The following is a 21,512-nucleotide window of genomic DNA, read 5'->3' as shown; positions in this document are numbered from 1 at the left end:
CTGCACTTGCTGAAAGCAGTTAAACTGACCGTGGAGACTGATAAAGATATCTCTCATAAACCTAAAAAGGAACAACTTTATTATTTTCCGGTCAATAAAGACAGAGTCCTCCCCTCCCATCATGTTATTACAGACTGGGTCCAGAAAGATTGGGATAAGCCAGAGAGACGCATCGATCAAGGGGCGAGGTTTAAACACACCTGCAAAACAGATCCCAAGTTCAGTTCTAACTGGGATGTTCAAGAGAGAAGGAATCGCCCTAGGCGACGAGCCAAATTTCCCAACTACCAAAATTGTAAAATAAATTAATCTTTATTCGCTACTTGTAGCAAGACAGACAACACAGACAATTTTAAAATTCTCACTACCATAGAACCGGACGGCAAGGATTTGCCTGTATGTACAAGCAATGGATAGATACCAATCAGGTATGTGTGAATAAGTTCTGCAAGTTAGATTTTAATATCAACTGGGTAAATAGTAAGTCCGGTCAGTGATAGGAACTAAAAAACGATTAGAAGCCCCCCCGACATGTTTCGCTACAGAGTAGCGTCCTCAGGGGTACACGTGGCTAATGGCGACGCGGCGAGACGGAAGCTACTAATATGGGCAGATAGATTGACATGTCATGAGGGTGTGTCAGGAAAGACAACCATTCACGCCATAGAAGACATATTAATGGCGTGGAGGCGGAGTGTCAACCAATAGGAATCAAGGTAAGTTTAGCAAATGGCAGGCAAGCCGGAGCGCAAGCGCAGAACAACAAATCTGAACATAGTGTATTTTTTGCAAGCCGAGTTCATAGGAACTCATTGGCGCATGCGCAGATCTGAAGTTTTATAACTTAGATCGGGATGATAGTTTCCCATCAGATTCCCAACAAAGAGGGCGCAGGCGCAACAGCGCAATATGCGCCCTCTGAGGAGAAATGTAAATAAATAAAATAAGCCGGTGGAAGCGCAGGCGCAAAGGCACAGGGTCTGGACTTAGCATGTATATAACATGCCAAGTCAAAAAAGCACACAGTAGCGCATGCGCTGAAATGCTATATTAGGACTTAGAAACAACGTGGCAAGTCTACAGTGGCGCATGCGCAATTGTGCTGCATAGTGACTTAAGCAAAAAGGGGGGGTCCAAGAGACACAAGTCACAGTCAGTGACCACATTAGTGAAGTGTAGGGAATGGGAAACGTTATTCCCTACACTTCACTAATGTGGTCACTGACTGTGACTTGTGTCTCTTGGACCCCCCCCTTTTTGCTTAAGTCACTATGCAGCACAATTGCGCATGCGCCACTGTAGACTTGCCACGTTGTTTCTAAGTCCTAATATAGCATTTCAGCGCATGCGCTACTGTGTGCTTTTTTGACTTGGCATGTTATATACATGCTAAGTCCAGACCCTGTGCCTTTGCGCCTGCGCTTCCACCGGCTTATTTTATTTATTTACATTTCTCCTCAGAGGGCGCATATTGCGCTGTTGCGCCTGCGCCCTCTTTGTTGGGAATCTGATGGGAAACTATCATCCCGATCTAAGTTATAAAACTTCAGATCTGCGCATGCGCCAATGAGTTCCTATGAACTCGGCTTGCAAAAAATACACTATGTTCAGATTTGTTGTTCTGCGCTTGCGCTCCGGCTTGCCTGCCATTTGCTAAACTTACCTTGATTCCTATTGGTTGACACTCCGCCTCCACGCCATTAATATGTCTTCTATGGCGTGAATGGTTGTCTTTCCTGACACACCCTCATGACATGTCAATCTATCTGCCCATATTAGTAGCTTCCGTCTCGCCGCGTCGCCATTAGCCCCGTGTACCCCTGAGGACGCTACTCTGTAGCGAAACATGTCGGGGGGGCTTCTAATCGTTTTTTAGTTCCTATCACTGACCGGACTTACTATTTACCCAGTTGATATTAAAATCTAACTTGCAGAACTTATTCACACATACCTGATTGGTATCTATCCATTGCTTGTACATACAGGCAAATCCTTGCCGTCCGGTTCTATGGTAGTGAGAATTTTAAAATTGTCTGTGTTGTCTGTCTTGCTACAAGTAGCGAATAAAGATTAATTTATTTTACAATTTTGGTAGTTGGGAAATTTGGCTCGTCGCCTAGGGCGATTCCTTCTCTCTTGTCTATTAATAGTGTGCCTGCCAACTACCTGGGGTCTCCCCTTTATTCTTTGTGTACTTAACTGGGATGTTCCGCCCAAAGTTGATCTTGCTGTCGCCAGATTGTCAAAGAAATCTGTTTCCTTCAGAGGAGTCCTCGCTCTTAAAGGATCCAATGGATCGCAGAGCGGATTCCATATTAAAAAAAGCCTACTCATCGTCGGCTGCGGCGTGTAAAGTGGCATCAGCTTCCATCCCGGTTGCCAGAACCCTTCATAAATGGCTTAGTCAGCTCTCTCAAGATCTGGAGGAAGCCGCACTGAGAGGGAAGATCTTGCAAAATATCCCTCTCATGAAAGCAGCTGCAGAATTTTTGTGTGACGAGCCGCTGGATGTCTTGAAGTTTTCTTCCAGATCCCTGGCTCTCTCTAATATGGTGCATAGAACCCTCTGGATCAAACAATGGACAGGGGACGTGCCATCTAAAAATCATTTCTGTTCCCTACCATTCCATTCCTCCTCTCTCTTCGGCCCTCAGCTGGAAGACATCCGTAAATTAATTAATGATGAAAAAGGGGTTTCCTTCCCATGTCCTCCAATGAGGCCGCCATTTAGAACCTTTCAAAACTGTTCCAGATGGTCCCCTAAGGGTCAGAAATATTTTTTTTTCGGGGTTGGGGGCGGGGTGACAGGCAGCGTAGATTCAAACGCAAGCAAGAGGGTAACCCCTCCGTTAGGAAGAAATCCCCCTTTCAAAAACATCCTAACTTATGACGCCAAGAGAGAGGAGTATCCAGTAGGTGGAAGACTGGGAAAGTTTGTTCACCTATGGCTAAAAACGTCCACAGATGCTTGGGTCAGATCCACCATCCGGAATGGCTACTCACTGGTACTAAACACCGTTCCAAGGAACAGATTCTGTGTAAACAGGGGAAGAAATCCTATTGTTCTCAGGCTTATTCAGGACTTGTACTCCTCTATCTTTGACATTCCAAAAAAAGAAGACAAGTGGCGGTTAGTGATAGATTTAACATATCTGAACCAGTTCTTTGTAAAGAAAAAGTTCAAAATGGAATCTATACAATCAGTAAGGAGATTGTCTAGCCACTATCGATCTGCAAGATTCATACCTTTATATCCCGGTCCTGAAGAAACACAGGAAGTTTCTTCAGGCAGCAGTTCTTGTTCATCATCAAGTCCTACATCTTCAGTTCACCTGCTTACCCTTTATGATAACATCAGCACCCCGAGTGTTTACGAAGGTAGCGGTGATACTGTCTGCAGTACTGCGCATGAAAGGGATCTTTGTATGTTCATACCTGGACGATTGGCCGGTGAGAGCTCAGAATACATGCTCATAAACCACCTGAAGGTCACTCTAGACATGCTCAGATCGCACCGTTTCATCATAAACCTCCAGAAGTCTCATCTAACACCATGCACCAAGTTAACCAGTTCAGGACCGGGATATTTTGCGCCTTCAGGACCAGACACCGTTTAGCCCTTTTTAGCACTTGTTAGTTAAATGGCTATAACTTTTTTATTTGTTGGGCTAACGACGTGATTTTTGCGACATTTTTTCCGTAGACAATGCAGGTTTCTTTTTGTATCTTTTTTATACACACCTTTCTTGCTATTTTAGAATTTTTCTTCATAATGTTTGAAAATAATAGTAAAAAAATAAGCTTTTTTACATTTCAGCTATTTTTTTTGGTAATAACATAGTTTTACCCTAAAATAGACCTTTTATTTGTGATCGTCATTGTCTACCGTAAATTTTAATATATTACATGTCTATATTAGGGTAATTGGGTCAGCGCTAGCGTTACAACAATGATTGGCGGGGGGGAAAGTTTTTTTTTTGGGGTGGGTATTTTATGTGTATTTATTATTTAATTTTTTTTTGCACTTTACTTTACTATTTTTTTATTACTATGGTCTGTCCCTCAAAGGCCAAAAAAAACCTTTGGGGAACTTTATATATTTTTTTTCTTTCTTTTACACCATATTTTTCCACTGTAACTGGGGCTGCACAGCAGCCCCAGTTACAGGGGAAATCAGCCCTCTCATAGTGACTATTGACACTAATAGGGCTGTGCTGGGTCTAGTAAGACCCAGCAGCAGTCTGACCAGTCACATGATCACCGGGAGGAATGGAGACAGCACCGGTGCTGCTGTCTCTATTCCTATACACAGCGTTCATTGAGCGCTGTGTAAAAAGACATCAGAGAAGACAGAAGCAACGAAAGCTGCTTCTATCCTCTCCTCAGGGTCCCCGGCAGTCACTGACAGCCGGAGACCCGACATTCAGCTGCCCGATCGCGCGGGCAGCAAGTTAAAACCCGAGCCGTAAAAAGTCTATGGCTCGGGTTTTAAGGACCCTGACAGCTGGCCGTAAATATAAAGTCAGCGGTCGGGAACCAGTTAAAGTACTTAGGCTTCATGATAGACACACAGAAAATGTCACTGAATTTTTCCAGCGACCGGATGTGTTCTATCTGTCAGGGTGTTCAGCGACTAACTTCATTGAGTCACTGCTCCATCCGTCAGGCCATGAGAGTGTTAGGCCTTCTAACATCGGCTATCGAGGCGGTACCCTGGGCAAGGGCACATCCGAATGTTGCAATGCAACATACTAAAAAGCTGGGACAAGAGATTAGTGTCACTTGACACCTTAATATCAGTGCCTCCGGATGTGAAACGGGACCTCCAGTGGTGGCTGGTTCCCTACCATCTTGATCGAGGCAGATCTCTGAAACCAGTTCATCGGATACTCCTCACTACAGATGCCTCAGGCTGGGGTGCACATGTGGGAACATCATGGGTGCAAAAGAAATGGTCCAAACACGACAGCTGCCTTTCATCCAACATGAAGGAGCTCAGGGCGATCAAACTGGCCCTATTGCACTTTCAGGCTGTACCCCATTATCATGATGTACAAATTAAATCGGACAACTTCCCTGCAGTGTTTTATGTAAACAAGCAGGTGGGGCACCAGAAGCAATTCCCTCAGAAGGAAATGCAGTCAGATTATGCGGTCGGCAGAACGCAATCTGAGATCAGTCTCCGCAGTCCACATTCGAGGAGTATTGAATCTGAAAGCGGATTGGCGGAGAAGGAAACGGATACACCCAGGAGAGTGGAGCTTGAATCCGGAAGTTTTCTGCCAAATCACCAGGAAGATAGGCAAACAATCTTTAGACGACCTTCATATATATGTCTTTCCCCCCATCCCTCTAATTCCTCGGGTGTTGAGGAAAATAAGGGACGAGAAAGTGAAGGCCATAGCGATCATTCCTCATTTGCCCAGAAGGGCATGGTTTCCGCTCGTGTTAAAACTCTTGAACGGCAACTTCTGGAGACTCCCATTACATCAAGATCTCCTGCTACAGGAGAATTGGTTTCATCCCAGGTTAGACAGGTTACAGTTGATGGCATGGAAAATGAACGACAGTCTCTAAAAAATAAGGGCTTCTCTGATGAAGTAGTTAATACCCTATTAGCCTTAAGGAAACCCAGCATGACCAAAATATATTCTCGAATATGGCTTATATTTTCAAAATGGTGTCAGGATAATGACAGGTCACCAGATACAGTGTCCACAGTATTGCAGTTTCTGCAAGAAGGATACTAGAAAGGCCTCAAGCCCAATACATTAAAAGTGCATTTAACAGCCATTAATGCTAATTCAGAGGAGAGGTTCTCCAACCAGCCACTGATAACCAGACCAAACTATCATAATCCTCTGCCCTCTTGGGAATTGACCATTGTTTTGAAGCACGTCAGCCGTGCCCCATTTGAGCCGCTTATAGTATAAACCTTAAGCTTCTCTCGTATAAAACCTTATTCTTGATAGCTATTACCTCCGCAAGGTGGGTTGGCGAGTTGCAAGCTCTGTCCTGTAAAGAGCCTTATCTTAGGATTTTGCTCGAGTGCGTTATCCTTAGAACAATGCCAGGGTTCTTGCCAAAAGTACCATCCAGCTCCAACTTAAATCAAGAGATAGTTTTGCCGGTCCTATCAGTAGACTCAGCCTCTGATACCCCTATTGATTCTCAATGCTTAGATGTAAGTAGGTCCCTACTTGCTTATCTAGAAATAACGGCCCCCTTTAGACAATCCAAAGGGCTGTTTCTCCAATTTCAGGGGCCAAATAAGGGGAAAAAAGCCAGCAAAGCCTCACTAGCTAGATGGCTCAAAGAAATCATCAAGGACTGCTACTCCTTGTAAGGCCTAGAGTCCCCTTTAGATATTCGGGCCCACTCAACCAGGTCCACATCCATATCGTGGGCAGAAAGATGCCATGCCCCCTTAGACCAGTTCTGCAAAGCAGCCACTTGGTCTTCTTCCTCGACCTTCATTAAACACTATAGGCACGACTACTAGCGTGAGCATCCAAAGCCTAAACCCCCCCCCCAAATTCTTATTGCTTGTTAAGTCCCTTAAAGAGGCTCTGTCACCAGATTTTGCAACCCCTATCTCCTATTGCAGCAGATCGGCGCTGCAATGTAGATAAGAGTAACGTTTTTTGTTTTTTTTTAAACGAGCATTTTTGGCCAAGTTATGACAATTTTTATATTTATGCAAATGAAGCTTTCTAAAGTACAACTGGGCGTGTTTAAAGTTATGTACAAGTGGGCGTGTATTGTGTATGTACATCTGGGTGTGTTTACTTCTTTTACTAGCTGGGCGTTGTGAATAGAAGCGTATGATGCTGACGAATCAGCATCATCCACTTCTCTTCACAACGCCCAGCTTCTGGCAGTTCAGACACAAAGCGTGTTCTCGAGAGATCACGCTGTGACGTCACTCACTTCCTGCCCCAGGTCCTGCATCGTGTCGGACGAGCGAGGACACATCGGCACCAGAGGCTACATTTGATTCTGCAGCAGCATCGGCGTTTGCAGGTAAGTCGATGTAGCTACTTACCTGCAAACGCTGATGCTGCTGCAGAATCAACTGTAGCCTCTGGTGTCGATGCGTCCTCGCTCGTCCGACATGATGCAGGACCTGGGGCAGGAAGTGAGTGACGTCACAGCGTGATCTCTCGAGAACACGCTGTGTGTCTGAACTGCCAGAAGCTGGGCGTTGTGAAGAGAAGTGGATGATGCCAATTCGTCAGCATCATACGCTTCTATTCACAACGCCCAGCTAGTAAAAGAAGTAAAAACGCCCAGATGTACATACACAATACATGCCCACTTGTACATAACTTTAAACACGCCCAGTTGTACTTTAGAAAGCCTCATTTGCATAAATATAAAAATGGTCATAACTTGGCAAAAAATGCTCGTTTTTTAAAAAAAAACAACGTTACTCTTATCTACATTGCAGCGCCGATCTGCTGCAATAGGAGATAGGGGTTGCAAAATCTGGTGACAGAGCCTCTTTAAGTGTGCTGCCGTAGGACGATCAGGAAGTGGAAAATTTACCTGAAATTTTCATTTCCTGGAGTCCGTAGGCAGCACAAGTTTCCCACCCTATATATATACTGCTGCATACGTTACGCTTTCTGAAGGGATTTGGGCTCCATTTAAGGTTATCTGGGACCTCCTAATTCCTTAATTGATTACTGCTGAGTAATATGTCTCTTCTATCCGGTCAGATGAAGTATCTTTTAGGGTATGTGCACACGTAGTGACCAAAAACGTATGAAAATACGGAGCTGTTTTCAAGGGAAAACAGCCCCTGATTTTCAGACGTTTTTTGAGCAACTCGCGTTTTTCGCGGTGTTTTTCGCGCCGTTTTTTACGTCCGTTTTTGGAGCTGCTTTCATTGGAGTCTATGAGAAAACGGCTCCAAAAACGTCCAAAGAAGTGTCCTGCACTTCTTTGACGAGGCAGTAATTTTACGTGTCGTCGTTTGACAGCTGTCAAACGACGACGCGTAAATTACAGGTCGTCGGCACAGTACGTCGGCAAACCCATTCAAATGAATGAGCAGATGTTTGCCGACGTATTGAAGCCGTATTTTCAGGCGTAAATCGAGGCATAATACGCCTCGTTTAGGCCTGAAAATAGGTCGTGTGAACCCAGCCTAACACACACACACACACACACACACACACACACATACTGTAGATGTTACCTGTAGTCCTAACACCACAAATAACACACAGTGATAACCACACACACACACACACACACACACACACACACACACACACACACACACACACACACATACAGTGAAGGAAATAAGTATTTGATCCCTTGCTGATTTTGTAAGTTTGCCCACTGTCAAAGACATGAACAGTCTAGAATTTTTAGGCTAGGTTAATTTTACCAGTGAGAGAAGGTTTTTTAAAAAAAATAAAATAAAATATATATATATATATATATATATATATATATATATATATATATATATATAAAAAAAAGAAAATCACATGGTCAAAATTATATATGTTTATTTGCATTGTGCACAGAGAAATAAGTATTTGATCCCCTACCAACCATTAAGAGTTCAGCCTCCTCCAGACCAGTTACACGCTCCAAATCAACTTGGTGCCTGCATTAAAGACAGCTGTCTTAAATGGTCACCTGTATAAAAGACTCCTGTCCACAGACTCAATTAATCAGTCTGACTCTAACCTCTACAACATGGGCAAGACCAAAGAGCTTTCTAAGGATGTCAGGGACAAGATCATAGACCTGCACAAGGCTGGAATGGGCTACAAAACCATAAGTAAGATGCTGGGTGAGAAGGAAACAACTGTTGGTGCAATAGTAAGAAAATGGAAGACATACAAAATGACTGTCAATCGACATTGATCTGGGGCTCCATGCAAAATCTCACCTCGTGGGGTATCCTTGATCCTGAGGAAGGTGAGAGCTCAGCCGAAAACTACACGGGGGGAACTTGTTAATGATCTCAAGGCAGCTGGAACCACAGTCACCAAGAAAACCATTGGTAACACATTACGGCGTAATGGATTAAAATCCTGCAGTGCCCGCAAGGTCCCCGTGCTCAAGAAGGCACATGTACAAGCCCGTCTGAAGTTTGCAAATGAACATCTGGATGATTCTGGGAGTGATTGGGAGAAGGTGCTGTGGTCAGATGAGACTAAAATTGAGCTCTTTGGCATTAACTCAACTCGCCGTGTTTGGAGGAAGAGAAATGCTGCCTATGACCCAAAGAACACCGTCCCCACTGTCAAGCATGGAGGTGGAAACATTATGTTTTGGGGGTGTTTTTCTGCTAAGGGCACAGGACTACTTCACCGCATCAATGGGAGAATGGATGGAGCCCTGTACCGTCAAATCCTGAGTGACAACCTCCTTCCCTCCACCAGGACATTAAAAATGGCTCGTGGCTGGGTCTTCCAGAACGACAATGACCCGAAACATACAGCCAAGGCAACAAAGGAGTGGCTCAAAAAGGAGCACATTAAGGTCATGAAGTGGCCTAGCCAGTCTCCAGACCTTAATCCCATCGAAAACTTATGGAGGGAGCTGAAGATCCGAGTTGCCAAGCAAAAGCCTCGAAATCTTAATGATTTACAGATGATCTGCAAAGAGGAGTGGGCCAAAATTCCATCTAACGTGTGCAAACCTCATCATCAACTACAAAAAAAGTCTGACTGCTGTGCTTGCCAACAAGGGTTTTGCCACCAAGTATTAAGTCTTGTTTGCCAAAGGGATCAAATACTTATTTCTCTGTGCACAATGCAAATAAATATATATAATTTTGACAATGTGATTTTCAGTTTTTTTTTAAATATAATCTATCTCTCACTGGTAAAATTAACCTAGCCTAAAAATTCTAGACCGTTCATGTCTTTGACAGTGGGCAAACTTACAAAATCAGCAAGGGATCAAATACTTATTTCCTTCACTGTATATACATCCGCACATGTCGCAAACCCCTAAGGCCTGCCCTGCATGTATTAACTCTGACAGAAAACAAGAAGCACAAGTAACTCACCAGTGGACGAGCAGAACCGAACGATGCATAAATGGAGTGGATGGCAGATGAATAGCATGCAAGCAGTTAACAGACAAATAGACAGTGGAGAAGAATTTACAGCACTCACTGACCCTATGTTAATACTATCCCACTTTGGGGTAAGACTACAGTTTGGCAGCAGACTAAACTCACAGGAAAGGTAAACAAACCAGTGGAACTACTGATCCCAGGATCAGGGCCAGCTCCAGGTTTATGTGGGCCCTTGGGCGATACAGACTTAGTCGGCTCCATTGCAGAGGAACTCACGGCGGCAGTAAAATAACAGACAGAAAGCGTCACTTTGTGCCCCTATTTAGAAGTTAGGCCCTGTTTATGCCCCCATAAATTTAGTGCCCACTGTAGATAGTGGCACACAGCCCCTCTCCCAGGAAGTGATACTAAGCCTGCCTCCCTGGTAGTGCCACACAGCCCTCCTCCCTGGTAGCGCCACACAGCCCCCATCCCTGGTAGTGCCACACAGCCCCCTCTCCCAGGTAGTGCCACACAGCCCCTCCTCCCATGTAGTGTCACACAGCCCTTCCAGGCAATGCCACACAGCCCCCCTCACAGGTAGTGCCACACAGCCCCCCTCACAGGTAGTGCCACACAGCCCCCCTCCCAGGTAGTGCCACACAGCCCCCCTCCCAGGTAGTGCCACACAGCCTCCCTCCCTGGTAGTGCCACACAGCCCCCCTCCCTGTAGGTAGTGCCTTTGGGGCTTCCTCTAGGAGTGGAATCCCAATGCTCTGGCCGGGGATTCCGCTTCAGGAGGAGCCCCTGATGTCACTGTCCATATATGGATAGTGATCTCAGGGGCAACCCCAGAGCCATAGTCTCGGGCTTAGCGCTACTAGCATTCTGCCTGGGACTTCTGCTCTGCTCCTGACATCACTGTCCATATATAGAAAGTGATGTCCGGCGCAGAGCTTAAATCCCGGGCAGAGCGCTAGTAAAGATTCTACTTTGACTCTGGGGAAGTCCCTGATATCACTGACAATATATGGACAGTGATGTCAGTGGCAATCACAGAACCAAAGTCCCAGTCAGAGTGCTACAAGCACTCAGCTTGGGAGTCTGTAGCATAGTAAATGGCAGAGGAGGCAGCTACCTCCCTGCTCTGCAATAGCGTTCAATAGTATCTGCATGCTACTAGCAGTCTGCCTGGGACACTGCACTGCTTCTGACATCACTGTCCATATATGGTCAGTGATGTCAGGGGCTTCCCCAGAGACGGAGTCCCAGAACAGAGCCGCTTCTAGCGCTCTGCCTGGAACTCTTTTGCTCCCCCTGACATCATTGTCCATATATGGACAGTGATGTCAGGGGAAACCCCAGAGCCGAAGTCCCAGGCAGAGCGCTACAAGCACTCTGCCTGGGAGTCTGTAGCCTAGTAAATGACAGAGAAGGAAGCTACCTCCCTGCTCTGCCATAGTGCTTAATAGTATCTGCAGCCAAAGGGGCCACTGGCATGGGGGGTCTGTGACGGCGCGCGGCACGAGCCCCCTTATGCCGTGGTCCACGTAGCAGCCACTATGGCTGCTACAGAGTTAGTTACGCCACCTCCTAGACAAGGGCTCCCTCTAGAAGCGGAATCCTGTTGGCAACACTGGCCGGGGGTTCCACTCCTGGAGGAGCCATGCTGGCAGCGTCAGCACCCTGCGGTCTAGTGGACCCCCCGAATGGTAGTGGACCCCAGCACATGTCCCACAGTACAAACAAACACTAGACAAAAACAAAGTCACAAACAAGAATCTGGAGGTAGCACATGCCAGAAACATTACAACCCGCACCTGAGTAATCCAGGCCTGAAGTATATATATATATATATATATATATATATATATATATATATATATAGGCCCAAGAAAAGTACTCCGCGCTAATCTACCAGCAAAGCTAAATGATGACCAAATCCAGATTCAGACCAAAGGCATTGTCTAGCAATACACAGAGTTAACAGAACCGTTGATTAGCAGCAGTCCTGCTAATAATCGTAACATTATCACCCCCCCCCCCCTTCAAGGAGGGCTGAAGAGACCTTAATCCTGGCTTTATCTGAATTGGCTGCATGAAAGGCTATTATCCATCTATCAGCATGGATGTTTCTAGCCGGTTCCCAGGACCTTTCCTCTGGGTCATAGCCCCACCAATCAACAAGGTACTGGAGATGTCTGCCACACCACTTAGAGTCAAGGATCCTCTGCACAACAAACTCCGGCTGACCTTGGACCAAAACAGGAGGAGGTCTACGGATGGCCCTTCTGAAAGTAGGGACAGGCTTAAAAAGAGAATAGTGAAAATACCTGGGTAGTCTCATGCCTTGTAGTAAATACAACATAAAGCTTAGACTTAAAATCTTAAAGGGGCCAATAAATCTAGACCCTGACTTGCCACATATTTGTCTTAACCAGATGTTTTTGGTGGACAACCACACTCTATCTCCCACTTTGAACTTATGTAGCGTTTGGTGGTGATTAAACTTGCGTTTAGCACCAAGGGCAGCTGAGCCCAAAAAAACCCATGGACCTTCTCCACACTGACTTCAACATCTTAATCCTCAGTCTGAGCAATGGAATGTTAAAACCCTAATTCAGCAGACAGCTATTCCTCCTGAACCCACCATACACATGCTCACTTGGCCTAGAGTGCATGTGTTCTTAATGGGGAGATAGGAATAAGCCGCTGCTTGAAATCCAACATGACGGATCCTTCATTCACTCGACATCTGCCATACACATTTGATAGTTGGCTGGTCCAACCAAAATCGGTGCCTCCGGCTGCCTCGCATTTAATATGTATGTGCACCTTAAGCTATTTTGGGTCATTGGCAGAAAACAGGGATTCTACATACTGTAGAATACGCAAAAGAGGCATATCAAATACAAAAATGAAAACCACTTTTCCCCGAGACCCAAGTATTTCTGATTACCAAACCCTCTCTAATCTACCAGAAATGATCGCCTTTCCACAAATTCCTTTCTCCTTTTAGCATGTTCCATTCAGATTCGAGAATGAGAATAATCTGGAGATTTAATAGTATTCCTGCCTCCTGTAATAACTCACACATACCATGTTTAATATCGCTGGATCCCGTGTCTTCTTTTTTGTTTTGCATTCCTCCAGAACCAAAGATAAACCAAAGTCTGTTATCACACAAGAAGAATCTGCAGTCACCAAGATGTTGTCACTGCTCAAGTCTCGATGAGCAATTGCAGGCTTGCAGATATCTGTCAATGGCAGAAAATATTTATCACACACTGTATAAGGCATTTACATGACCTAAACTTCCTCATGTTCTAACGCTAACAGTATATTAATATGATATTATTACTTAAAATTATTTAGTCCGCCAACTCCTAAAACAACAACATAAGTTCCAAATTCTAACATTTTTAGGGTTTATAAAATAGGGACAGATTTGTCCCTTGGAAAACAAAGAGTACATGATAACTATGGACTATTTTTACAAATTCTAAGAAGGGGACAATTTCTAACACACAGTCAACCAAACGCTCAAGGCCCATTTTGCCAGGTATGGAATTTCAAATATTGTATTGTCTGACAATGCTGCTCAATTTACTTCTTCAGTGTTCAAACTTCCTCAACATAATGGAAAAGAAAGTCAGCAGTACAAACAGCGGAAAGACACATGCAGAATGTAAAACAGGTTTGGATACTGATCTGACCATGCTAGTTCATATCACACACATATGCAAGGCCTAGAAATTCCAGTGCAGATACTCATGAATAGGTATCCAAGGACTCTGTTACCAACTGCTTAAAACAAAGAGCTTGTGGGTAATGTCAAAGCCAAACTGAAGTGGAATCAAGATGGGCAAATATTCTGTTATAATAAATCAGCCTGGTCTCCAGAGAAAGTCAATGGACATCTTTATAAAACATTGGCAAAAGTGGCTTAGAACCTTGGACATTGATTCCATGTAGTAGAGAAAAGATAAAGGTTGAGGAGAAATCGGTGACATCTAGGACAAATAAGGGACATTAGATATGTTTTGGACACTCGATCCAATGAATTGGATCTACAAGCAGATAATCAATTGGGTAACTTCCAGCAGATAATCCGTCTGAAGATCCTGGATGGAGATAGACACCATCAATTGTGTTGATAGTAACAGATGAACTACCACAAGTGTCTTGAAACATCTTATGTAACCCAAGTTGACAGAACGATCATCAGAATACAAGCCCCCCCCTAAAGGTTTGTATCTCATATATTATATTACACATACAGTATCTTTACGTTGTACCTCATATTCAAAGTGCACTATATTTAGTGATTTATAGAATGGAAGTATTACATGACATCTATTACTGAAGCAATTCTACTAACCCCCTTTCCATATGTCACTATGGAGGAAAGCCAGACCTCTAGCTAGGGATATGGCCATTCGACAAGCTGTGTTCCAATTTGCTGTTTGACCCGTCAAGTAGCTCCTCAAAGAGCCCTATTGGTAAACAAAAAGTTGCAAACAATATATATACACAGTATACTAGTATATACACCTATCAGACACAACATTAAAATCGCTAACAGGTGAAGTGAATAACATTGATTTCAGTTTTTGAAGTTGATATGTTGGAAGCAGGAAAAAAAGGCAAGTGTAAGGATCTGAGCGACTTTGACAAGAGCCAAATTGTGATGGCTAGACGACTGGGTCAGAGCATCTCCAAAACAGCAGGTCTTGTGGGGTGTTCCCAGTATGCAGTGGTTAGTACCTATCAAAAATTGTCCATGGAAGGAAAACCATTGAATCAGCAACACGATCATGGCACTTAAGGCTCATTGATGCTTGTTAGGAGCGAAGGCTACTCCATCTGGTCCGATCCAGCAAAAGAGCTACTGTAGCACATGTTGCTGAAAAATTTAATTCTGGCTATAATAGAAAGGTGTCAGGACATACAGTGTATCACAGCTTACTGCATTTGGGGCTGCGTAGCCGAAGACCAGTCAGAGGGCTCATGCTGACAGTCGAAAGCGCCTACAATGGGCATGTAAGCATTATATGGGTTGTCAGGTGCATTTACGTCGCTTACCTGGGTAAGAGATAGCACCAGAACGCACTACAGGAAGAAAGCAAACTGGTGGAGGCAATGTGATGCTCTGGTTAATGTTATGCTGTAAAAACTTGGTTCTTGGCATACAGTATATATGAATTTTACTTTGACACGTACCACCTACCTAAACATTGTTGCAGACCAAGTTTACACCTTTATGGCTGTAACGTTCATTGTCCTGTAACCTGTATCCTGATCTAGTGCCATGCTGAGCTGTATACCACGCTTGTCCTGCTTCTTCACGCCTGACGTCTACCTGCTGCCTAGTTCCTGCCTAGCCTGCCTTGCTACTGTCCGAGCTGCCACAGGTAACCTATATGAACTATAGACTCAGTGGGTCCACAAACCCAACGTGACAGTACACTCAGGCCATGGACCCCGCTGGTCGATCCAAGACCATGACGACGTCACAAGAGATGCGGGCAGATATGCTAGACCTCCGGTCTCGACAGGACCAACTCCTCCAGGCCTTGAACATTCTCGCACGTCGGCAGGAGGCACGAGCTGACGTTCCTCCTGCTACACCTCCTGGCAGTGTTGATCCTCAGACTACACCTCCTGGCAGTGTTGACCCACGTTTTTCTTTGCCACTTCCGGACCGCTATGATGGAGATTCAGGTACCTGTCGTGGATTTTTGAATCAGTGCCAGATCCACTTCAGCCTGTATACTAGGACATTTTCGTCTGACGGCGCAAGGGTCGCTTTCATCATCTCTCTCTTCACTGGCAAGGCTCTTGCATGGATGAACCCTATCTGGGAGAGACAAGGACCAGAGACCCGTGACTTTCAGGGCTTCCTCCGGACTTTTCGCATGGTGTTTGAGGAGCCTGGACGGGTCTCATCTGCAGCGGCTTATTTGATTAACCTACGCCAAGGAGACACCTCTGTGAGCGAGTACGCCATCCGCTTTCGCACCCTGGCGGGAGAACTGTTATGGAACAATGAGGCCCTGGTGGCTGCATTCTGGCATGGACTGTCTCCTAAAATTAAGGACGAACTTGCCGCTCGAGACCTGCCATCTATCCTGGATGACCTTATACTTCTGTCCGCCCGGATTGATATGCGGATCCGAGAACACCTCCAAGAGGTTCGTCGGGAGGGAGGCCTCCCTAGTCTGGTCCCTACTTTGCAGCAACCTCTGCTGTCCTCAGATGTCGATTCTCCTAAGGAGTCTGTGATGATGGACCAGTGTAAGCGATCCACCCAGGAGAGACAACGCAGACGCACTTCGGTACTCTGTCTATATTGCGGCCCCGGTGGCCATCTTGTCCACCTGTGTCCCCAACAATCCCAAAGCCTAGGGTTGCTAGGAGAGACAACCTTGGGTAAGAAAGGACTTCTTTCTAAATTGTCCATACCAGTGACCATAGTGTGCGGTGAGAGAACGCATCAGGTCTCTGCGTATCTGGACTCTGGATCCGCTGCTAATTTCATCCGTAGAGTCCTGGTGGATCTTCTACAATTACCCACTACCCTCCTGGAGAGGCCGTTGACGGTTGCATCTGTAAATGGACTACCTCTGCCAGACCCAGTTATATCTGTGACCAAGCCGCTGAGGCTCCAAGTGAGAGCTCTTCACTCCGAACTTCTGTCGTTCTATGTCCTATCCAAAGCCGTTAACCCTGTGTTGCTGGGCCTGCCTTGGCTCCGACTACATGCCCCAGTCCTGCACTGGAATTCTGGAGAGGTTCTCCAGTGGGGCCCTGAGTGTTAAAGCCGATGCCTGGTGCAGATTAGTTCGGCTCAGCCTTCGGTCATTGGCAGGATTCCCGGGTCATTATGCTGCATTTTCGGACGTCTTCAGCAAGAGGGAGGCGGAGACATTGCCTCCACACCGGGCGTATGACTTCCCTATCGAGCTGATTCCTGATGCATCCCTTCCCCGTGGTAGGGTATATCCTCTCTCCTCGCCAAAGACTCTGTCCTTGTCCGCTTATGTGAAAGAGAACTTGGAGAGGGGCTTCATACGGAAGTCTTCCTCTCCGGCAGGAGCCGGGTTCTTCTTCGTCAAAAAGAAGGATGGTTCTCTTCGTCCTTGTATTGACTAGATACAACCAGATCACGGTGAAAAATAAATATCCGTTGCCACTGATTTCAGAACTGTTTGATCGTATACGTGGTGCCAAGATTTTTTCCAAACTAGACCTGCGTGGGGCTTACAATCTAGTCCGGATTCGCCAAGGTGATGAATGGAAGACTGCATTTAACACCCGTGATGGACACTATGAATATCTAGTAATGCCCTTCGGCCTGTGTAATGCTCCCGCGGTCTTCCAGGAGTTTGTTAATGACATTTTTCTTGACCTCTATGTTTGTGTAGTAGTCTACCTTGATGATATCTTGATTTTTTCTCCAGATCCTATGACGCATCAGAGAAATGTGCGTTAAGTTTTGATGCGGTTAAGGGAGAATCATCTGTACGCTAAATTGGAGAAGTGCGTGTTTGAAAAGGATGCTCTACCCCTCCTCGGTTACATTGTCTCGAATAGAGGTCTCGAGATGGATCCTGAAAAGGTAAAGTCTGTCCTGGAATGGCCACGCCCCCAAGGCTTGAGGGCCATACAGCGCTTTCTGGGATTCGCCAATTTTTACAGACAGTTTATTTCAAACTTCTCCTCACTGACTTCTCCTATCTCTAACCTCACTAAGAAGGGCATGAACGCTAAGGCGTGGACTCCTGAAGCAGAGTCCACATTCAATAGCCTGAAGAGTGCCTTCACGTCAGCCTCTATCCTCCATCATCCAGAAGTGTCTCTACAGTTCTCGTTGGAGGTGGATGCATCCTCTGTCGGTGCTGGTGCACTCCTGTTCCAGAGTGGCTCCAAGGGCAAGTCAATGGTATGTGGATATTTTTCTAAGCTCTACTCTTCTGCAGAACACAACTACTCGATTGGGTAACAGGAGTCACTGGCCATCAAATTGGCTCTGGAAGAGTGGAGACATCTACTAGAGGGTGCAGCTCATCCCATCCTGATTTTTACGGACCATAAGAACCTCACCTATCTTCAGACGGCCCAACGGCTGAACCCTCGTCAGGCCAGGTGGTCACTGTTCTTTACCAGGTTCCAGTTTGAGCTCCATTATCACCCGGCTGACAAGAATGTGAGGGCCGATGCCTTGTCCAGGTCTTTCGAGACATAACACACCATGGAGATTCCACAGAACATCATTGATCCGTCTTGCATTGTCTCTGTCAATCCCCTGCAAGTTGGGGACATTCCTCCATGGAGGACTTTTGTGCGCCCCTCTGACCGTGGAAGAATCCTCCGCTGGGGACACTCCTCTAGACTGGCAGGTCACGCGGGGACCCTTAAGACTCGGGATCTGATTGCTCATCATTTCTGGTGGCCCACGCTGCCCAAGGACGTTATGGACTTTGTTTCTTCCTGTTCAGTATGTGCAGCCAACAAGGTCGCTCACTCCAGACCTGCTGGTCTGCTCCAGCCATTGCCTGTGCCCAATGCCCCCTGGCAGCATATCGCTATGGACTTTATTATGGACCTGCCTCTCTCTGCCGGATGCAGTACTGTCTGGGTGGTGGTGGATCGATTTTCAAAGATGGCCCACTTCGTTCCTCTGCTGGCCAAGCTGCTCATCCAACACATCTTCCGCCTGCATGGCTTGCTGCAGCATATTGTGTCTGATCAGGGGGTTCAGTTCACCTCGAAGTTCTGGAGAGCCCTCTGCGGACTCCTAGGTATAAAGTTGGACTTTTCCTCGGCCTAGCATCCTCAGTTCAATGGTCAGGTCGAGAGCATCAATTAGATCTTGGAGAACTACCTACGCCACTTCATCTCCAAGCAGCATGATGACTGGGTGCAGTTGCTTCCGTGGGCTGAGTTCTCTTACAACAGTGGTTCTTAACCTGGGTTCGATCGAACCCCAAGGGTTCGGTGAGTCAGTCTCAGGGGTTCGGCGGAGGTCAAGACACATATCCGACTCATATGATTCGTGATGACACGCCCTGCTTGGCCATCATTGGCTGCAGGTGATCACGCTACATCGCTTGGCCTATCTGTGCTGCAGGGAATTTGGTACGCTTAGTAGTTGACTTGTGACTGTCGTGATGGTACGTCGTGTGATTTCTTTCTTAAAATTTTAATCCCTTCATACTAACTATGTCAAGCACAAAAAGAAAGTGGTCGGACGAATATGTACAATATGGATTCAGATGTATAATGGAACGTGATGGGAGTCAGTGTCCTAACTGCATGATTTCCAATGCCAAGTTGAGCAATTCTAGTCTAGCACCGGAAAAACTAAGAGAACACTTCCTTAAGCTGCATGGAGATGGAAAATACAAGAAATACAACACTCGCTGAATTCAAGGTGAAGAGAGCCAGAGTCGATGAAAAGGCTACTCTGTCTGTTCTTGGCTTCGTACCCATCAACAAACCGATCCTCACAGCATCGTACGAAGTTGCTTACCTGATCGCAAAGCAGGGCAAACCACACACCATTGGTGAAACACTCATAAAACCATGGCGAAGATGGCGAATATCATGCTGGGAAAAGATTCTGAAGTTACGTTTTCCCAAATTCCTCTTTCAAATGACACCATCACCGACAGAATAGAGGACATGAGCAAAGACATCTTGACTCAAGTAGTTGCATATCTGATTTCAAGCCCGGCAAAATTCAGCCTTCAACTCGACGAGACCACAGACATTTCAAATCTAAGCCAGCTTGCTGTATTTGTCCGCTATGTGAAAGACGACGTGATAAAGGAAGATTTTTTATTTTGTAAGCCTCTTACAATAACAACTAAGGCAGCCGAAACTTGTGGATGACTTTTTCAAAGACAACAAACTTTCGTGGGATATGGTTTCTGCAGTTTGTTCGGACGGAGCTCCAGTCATGCTGGGAAGAAAGTCTGGTTTTGGTGCGCTAGTGAAAGCCGATGCACCACACATCATTGTTACGCATTGTATTCTGCACAGGCATGCGTTGGCAACAAAAACCTTGCCTCCAAAACTGGCTGAAGTATTAAAAATTGTAGTGGAATGCGTGAGCTATGTGCGAAATAGTGCTCTGAGGCACCGCATCTTCAGTGAGCTGTGTAAAGAAATAGGCTCTGAATTCGAGGTACTTCTGTACCATTCTAACGTTCGGTGGTAATCCCGGGGACAGGTGCTGAATCGTGTTTTTGCCGTACGTGTTGAATTAGCCCTGTTTTTGCAAGAGCACCAACATTGTCATGCAGATTGCTTCAAAAATTCTGAGTTCAGTCTCATTTTAGCGTACATGGCTGATATCTTCGCAGCTCTCAATCATCTCAATCAACAGATGCAGGGCGGTGGAGTCAACATCATCGAAGCGGAAGAAAACCTGAAGGCTTTTTAAAAAAAAGCTACCGTTATGGAAACGACGAACAGAGAATGATAACTTCGCAAACTTTCCCCTGCTGGACGACTGTGTAAGTAAGATCGAAGATGTATCTGGAATCGGAGACATTTCTGTACCCGCGGAACTGAAGCAAGCAATAGCCACGCACTTAGATGAGCTTGCAAAGTCTCTCGACGGATACTTCCCTACAAGAGAGTCATATCCAGCATGGGTGAACAACAACGCTCCCAACGTTTTGTCAACAAATGGTAACGTGCCCTGTTATTGCTAAGAAAGCTCTAGGGATTTTCATACCGTTTGTTACAACATATCTTTGCGAGCAATCCTTTTCGAGGATGCTGGACTTAAAAACGAAGAAAAGGAGCAGACTTTGTTTTTGCGAAAATGACATGAGAGTGGCACTTGCCAAGGTGAAGCTGCGCATTTCTGAACTGGTCTCTGAATGGCAGCAGCAGAAGTCACACTGATTTGCAGTAAATATTCATTATTATGTTTTTGTGTGAAAATCATGTTTTGATGGTTTTGGTCTTTGAACACAGTGATGTTGATGCACGGTTCATTTTGTGCACCAGTAAAATATAAACCTATGTTTTGAATTTGAAAAAATCATATTTTATTTTTCCAATTAAGAAGGGTTCGGCGAATGCGCATATGAAACTGGTGGGGTTCAGTACCTCCAATAAGGTTAAGAACCACTGTCTTACAACAATCATACCAGCGAGTCCACACAGAAGACACGTTCCTTATTGTCTATGGCCAGCACCCACTAATTCCTCTCCCGGTCCCTGTTACGTCCGAGGTGCGAGCTGCTGACACGGCTTTTGGGGACTTTCTGCAGATCTTGCAGCAGACTCGATCCTCCATCCTGCTGGTGGTCGACCGCATGAAGCGGAAGGCAGACACAAGGAGAAGATAATCTCCTCAGTTTCTTCCTGGCACAAAGGTCTGGCTGTCCTCCAGGAATATTCGACTGAGGGTGCCGTCGTACAAATTTGCTCCCAGGTTCCTCAGTCCCTTCGAGATCCT

The 21,512-nt window shown here is 45.7% G+C and overlaps 1 protein-coding gene across 3 annotated transcripts in view; it reads right to left on the bottom strand.

The window, feature by feature from the left end:
• Positions 1–21,512, bottom strand: part of AMHR2 (anti-Mullerian hormone receptor type 2) — a 65,870-nt gene that overhangs the window by 11,892 nt on the left and 32,466 nt on the right. For all 3 annotated transcript variants that reach the window (XM_075851847.1, XM_075851848.1, XM_075851849.1), the window contains 2 exons: positions 14,415–14,529; positions 13,133–13,290 (listed from right to left, as the gene is read on the bottom strand). In XM_075851847.1, coding sequence (XP_075707962.1) covers positions 13,133–13,290; positions 14,415–14,529 — 273 coding nt within the window. The remainder of the gene's footprint in view (positions 1–13,132; positions 13,291–14,414; positions 14,530–21,512) is intronic.

The sequence above is a fragment of the Rhinoderma darwinii genome, chromosome 2, assembly GCF_050947455.1.
Source record: "Rhinoderma darwinii isolate aRhiDar2 chromosome 2, aRhiDar2.hap1, whole genome shotgun sequence".
Classification (NCBI taxonomy): Eukaryota; Metazoa; Chordata; class Amphibia; order Anura; family Rhinodermatidae; genus Rhinoderma; species Rhinoderma darwinii.
The sequence above is the reverse complement of the archived record's forward strand: the minus strand, read 5'-3'. Positions and strand labels throughout refer to the sequence as shown.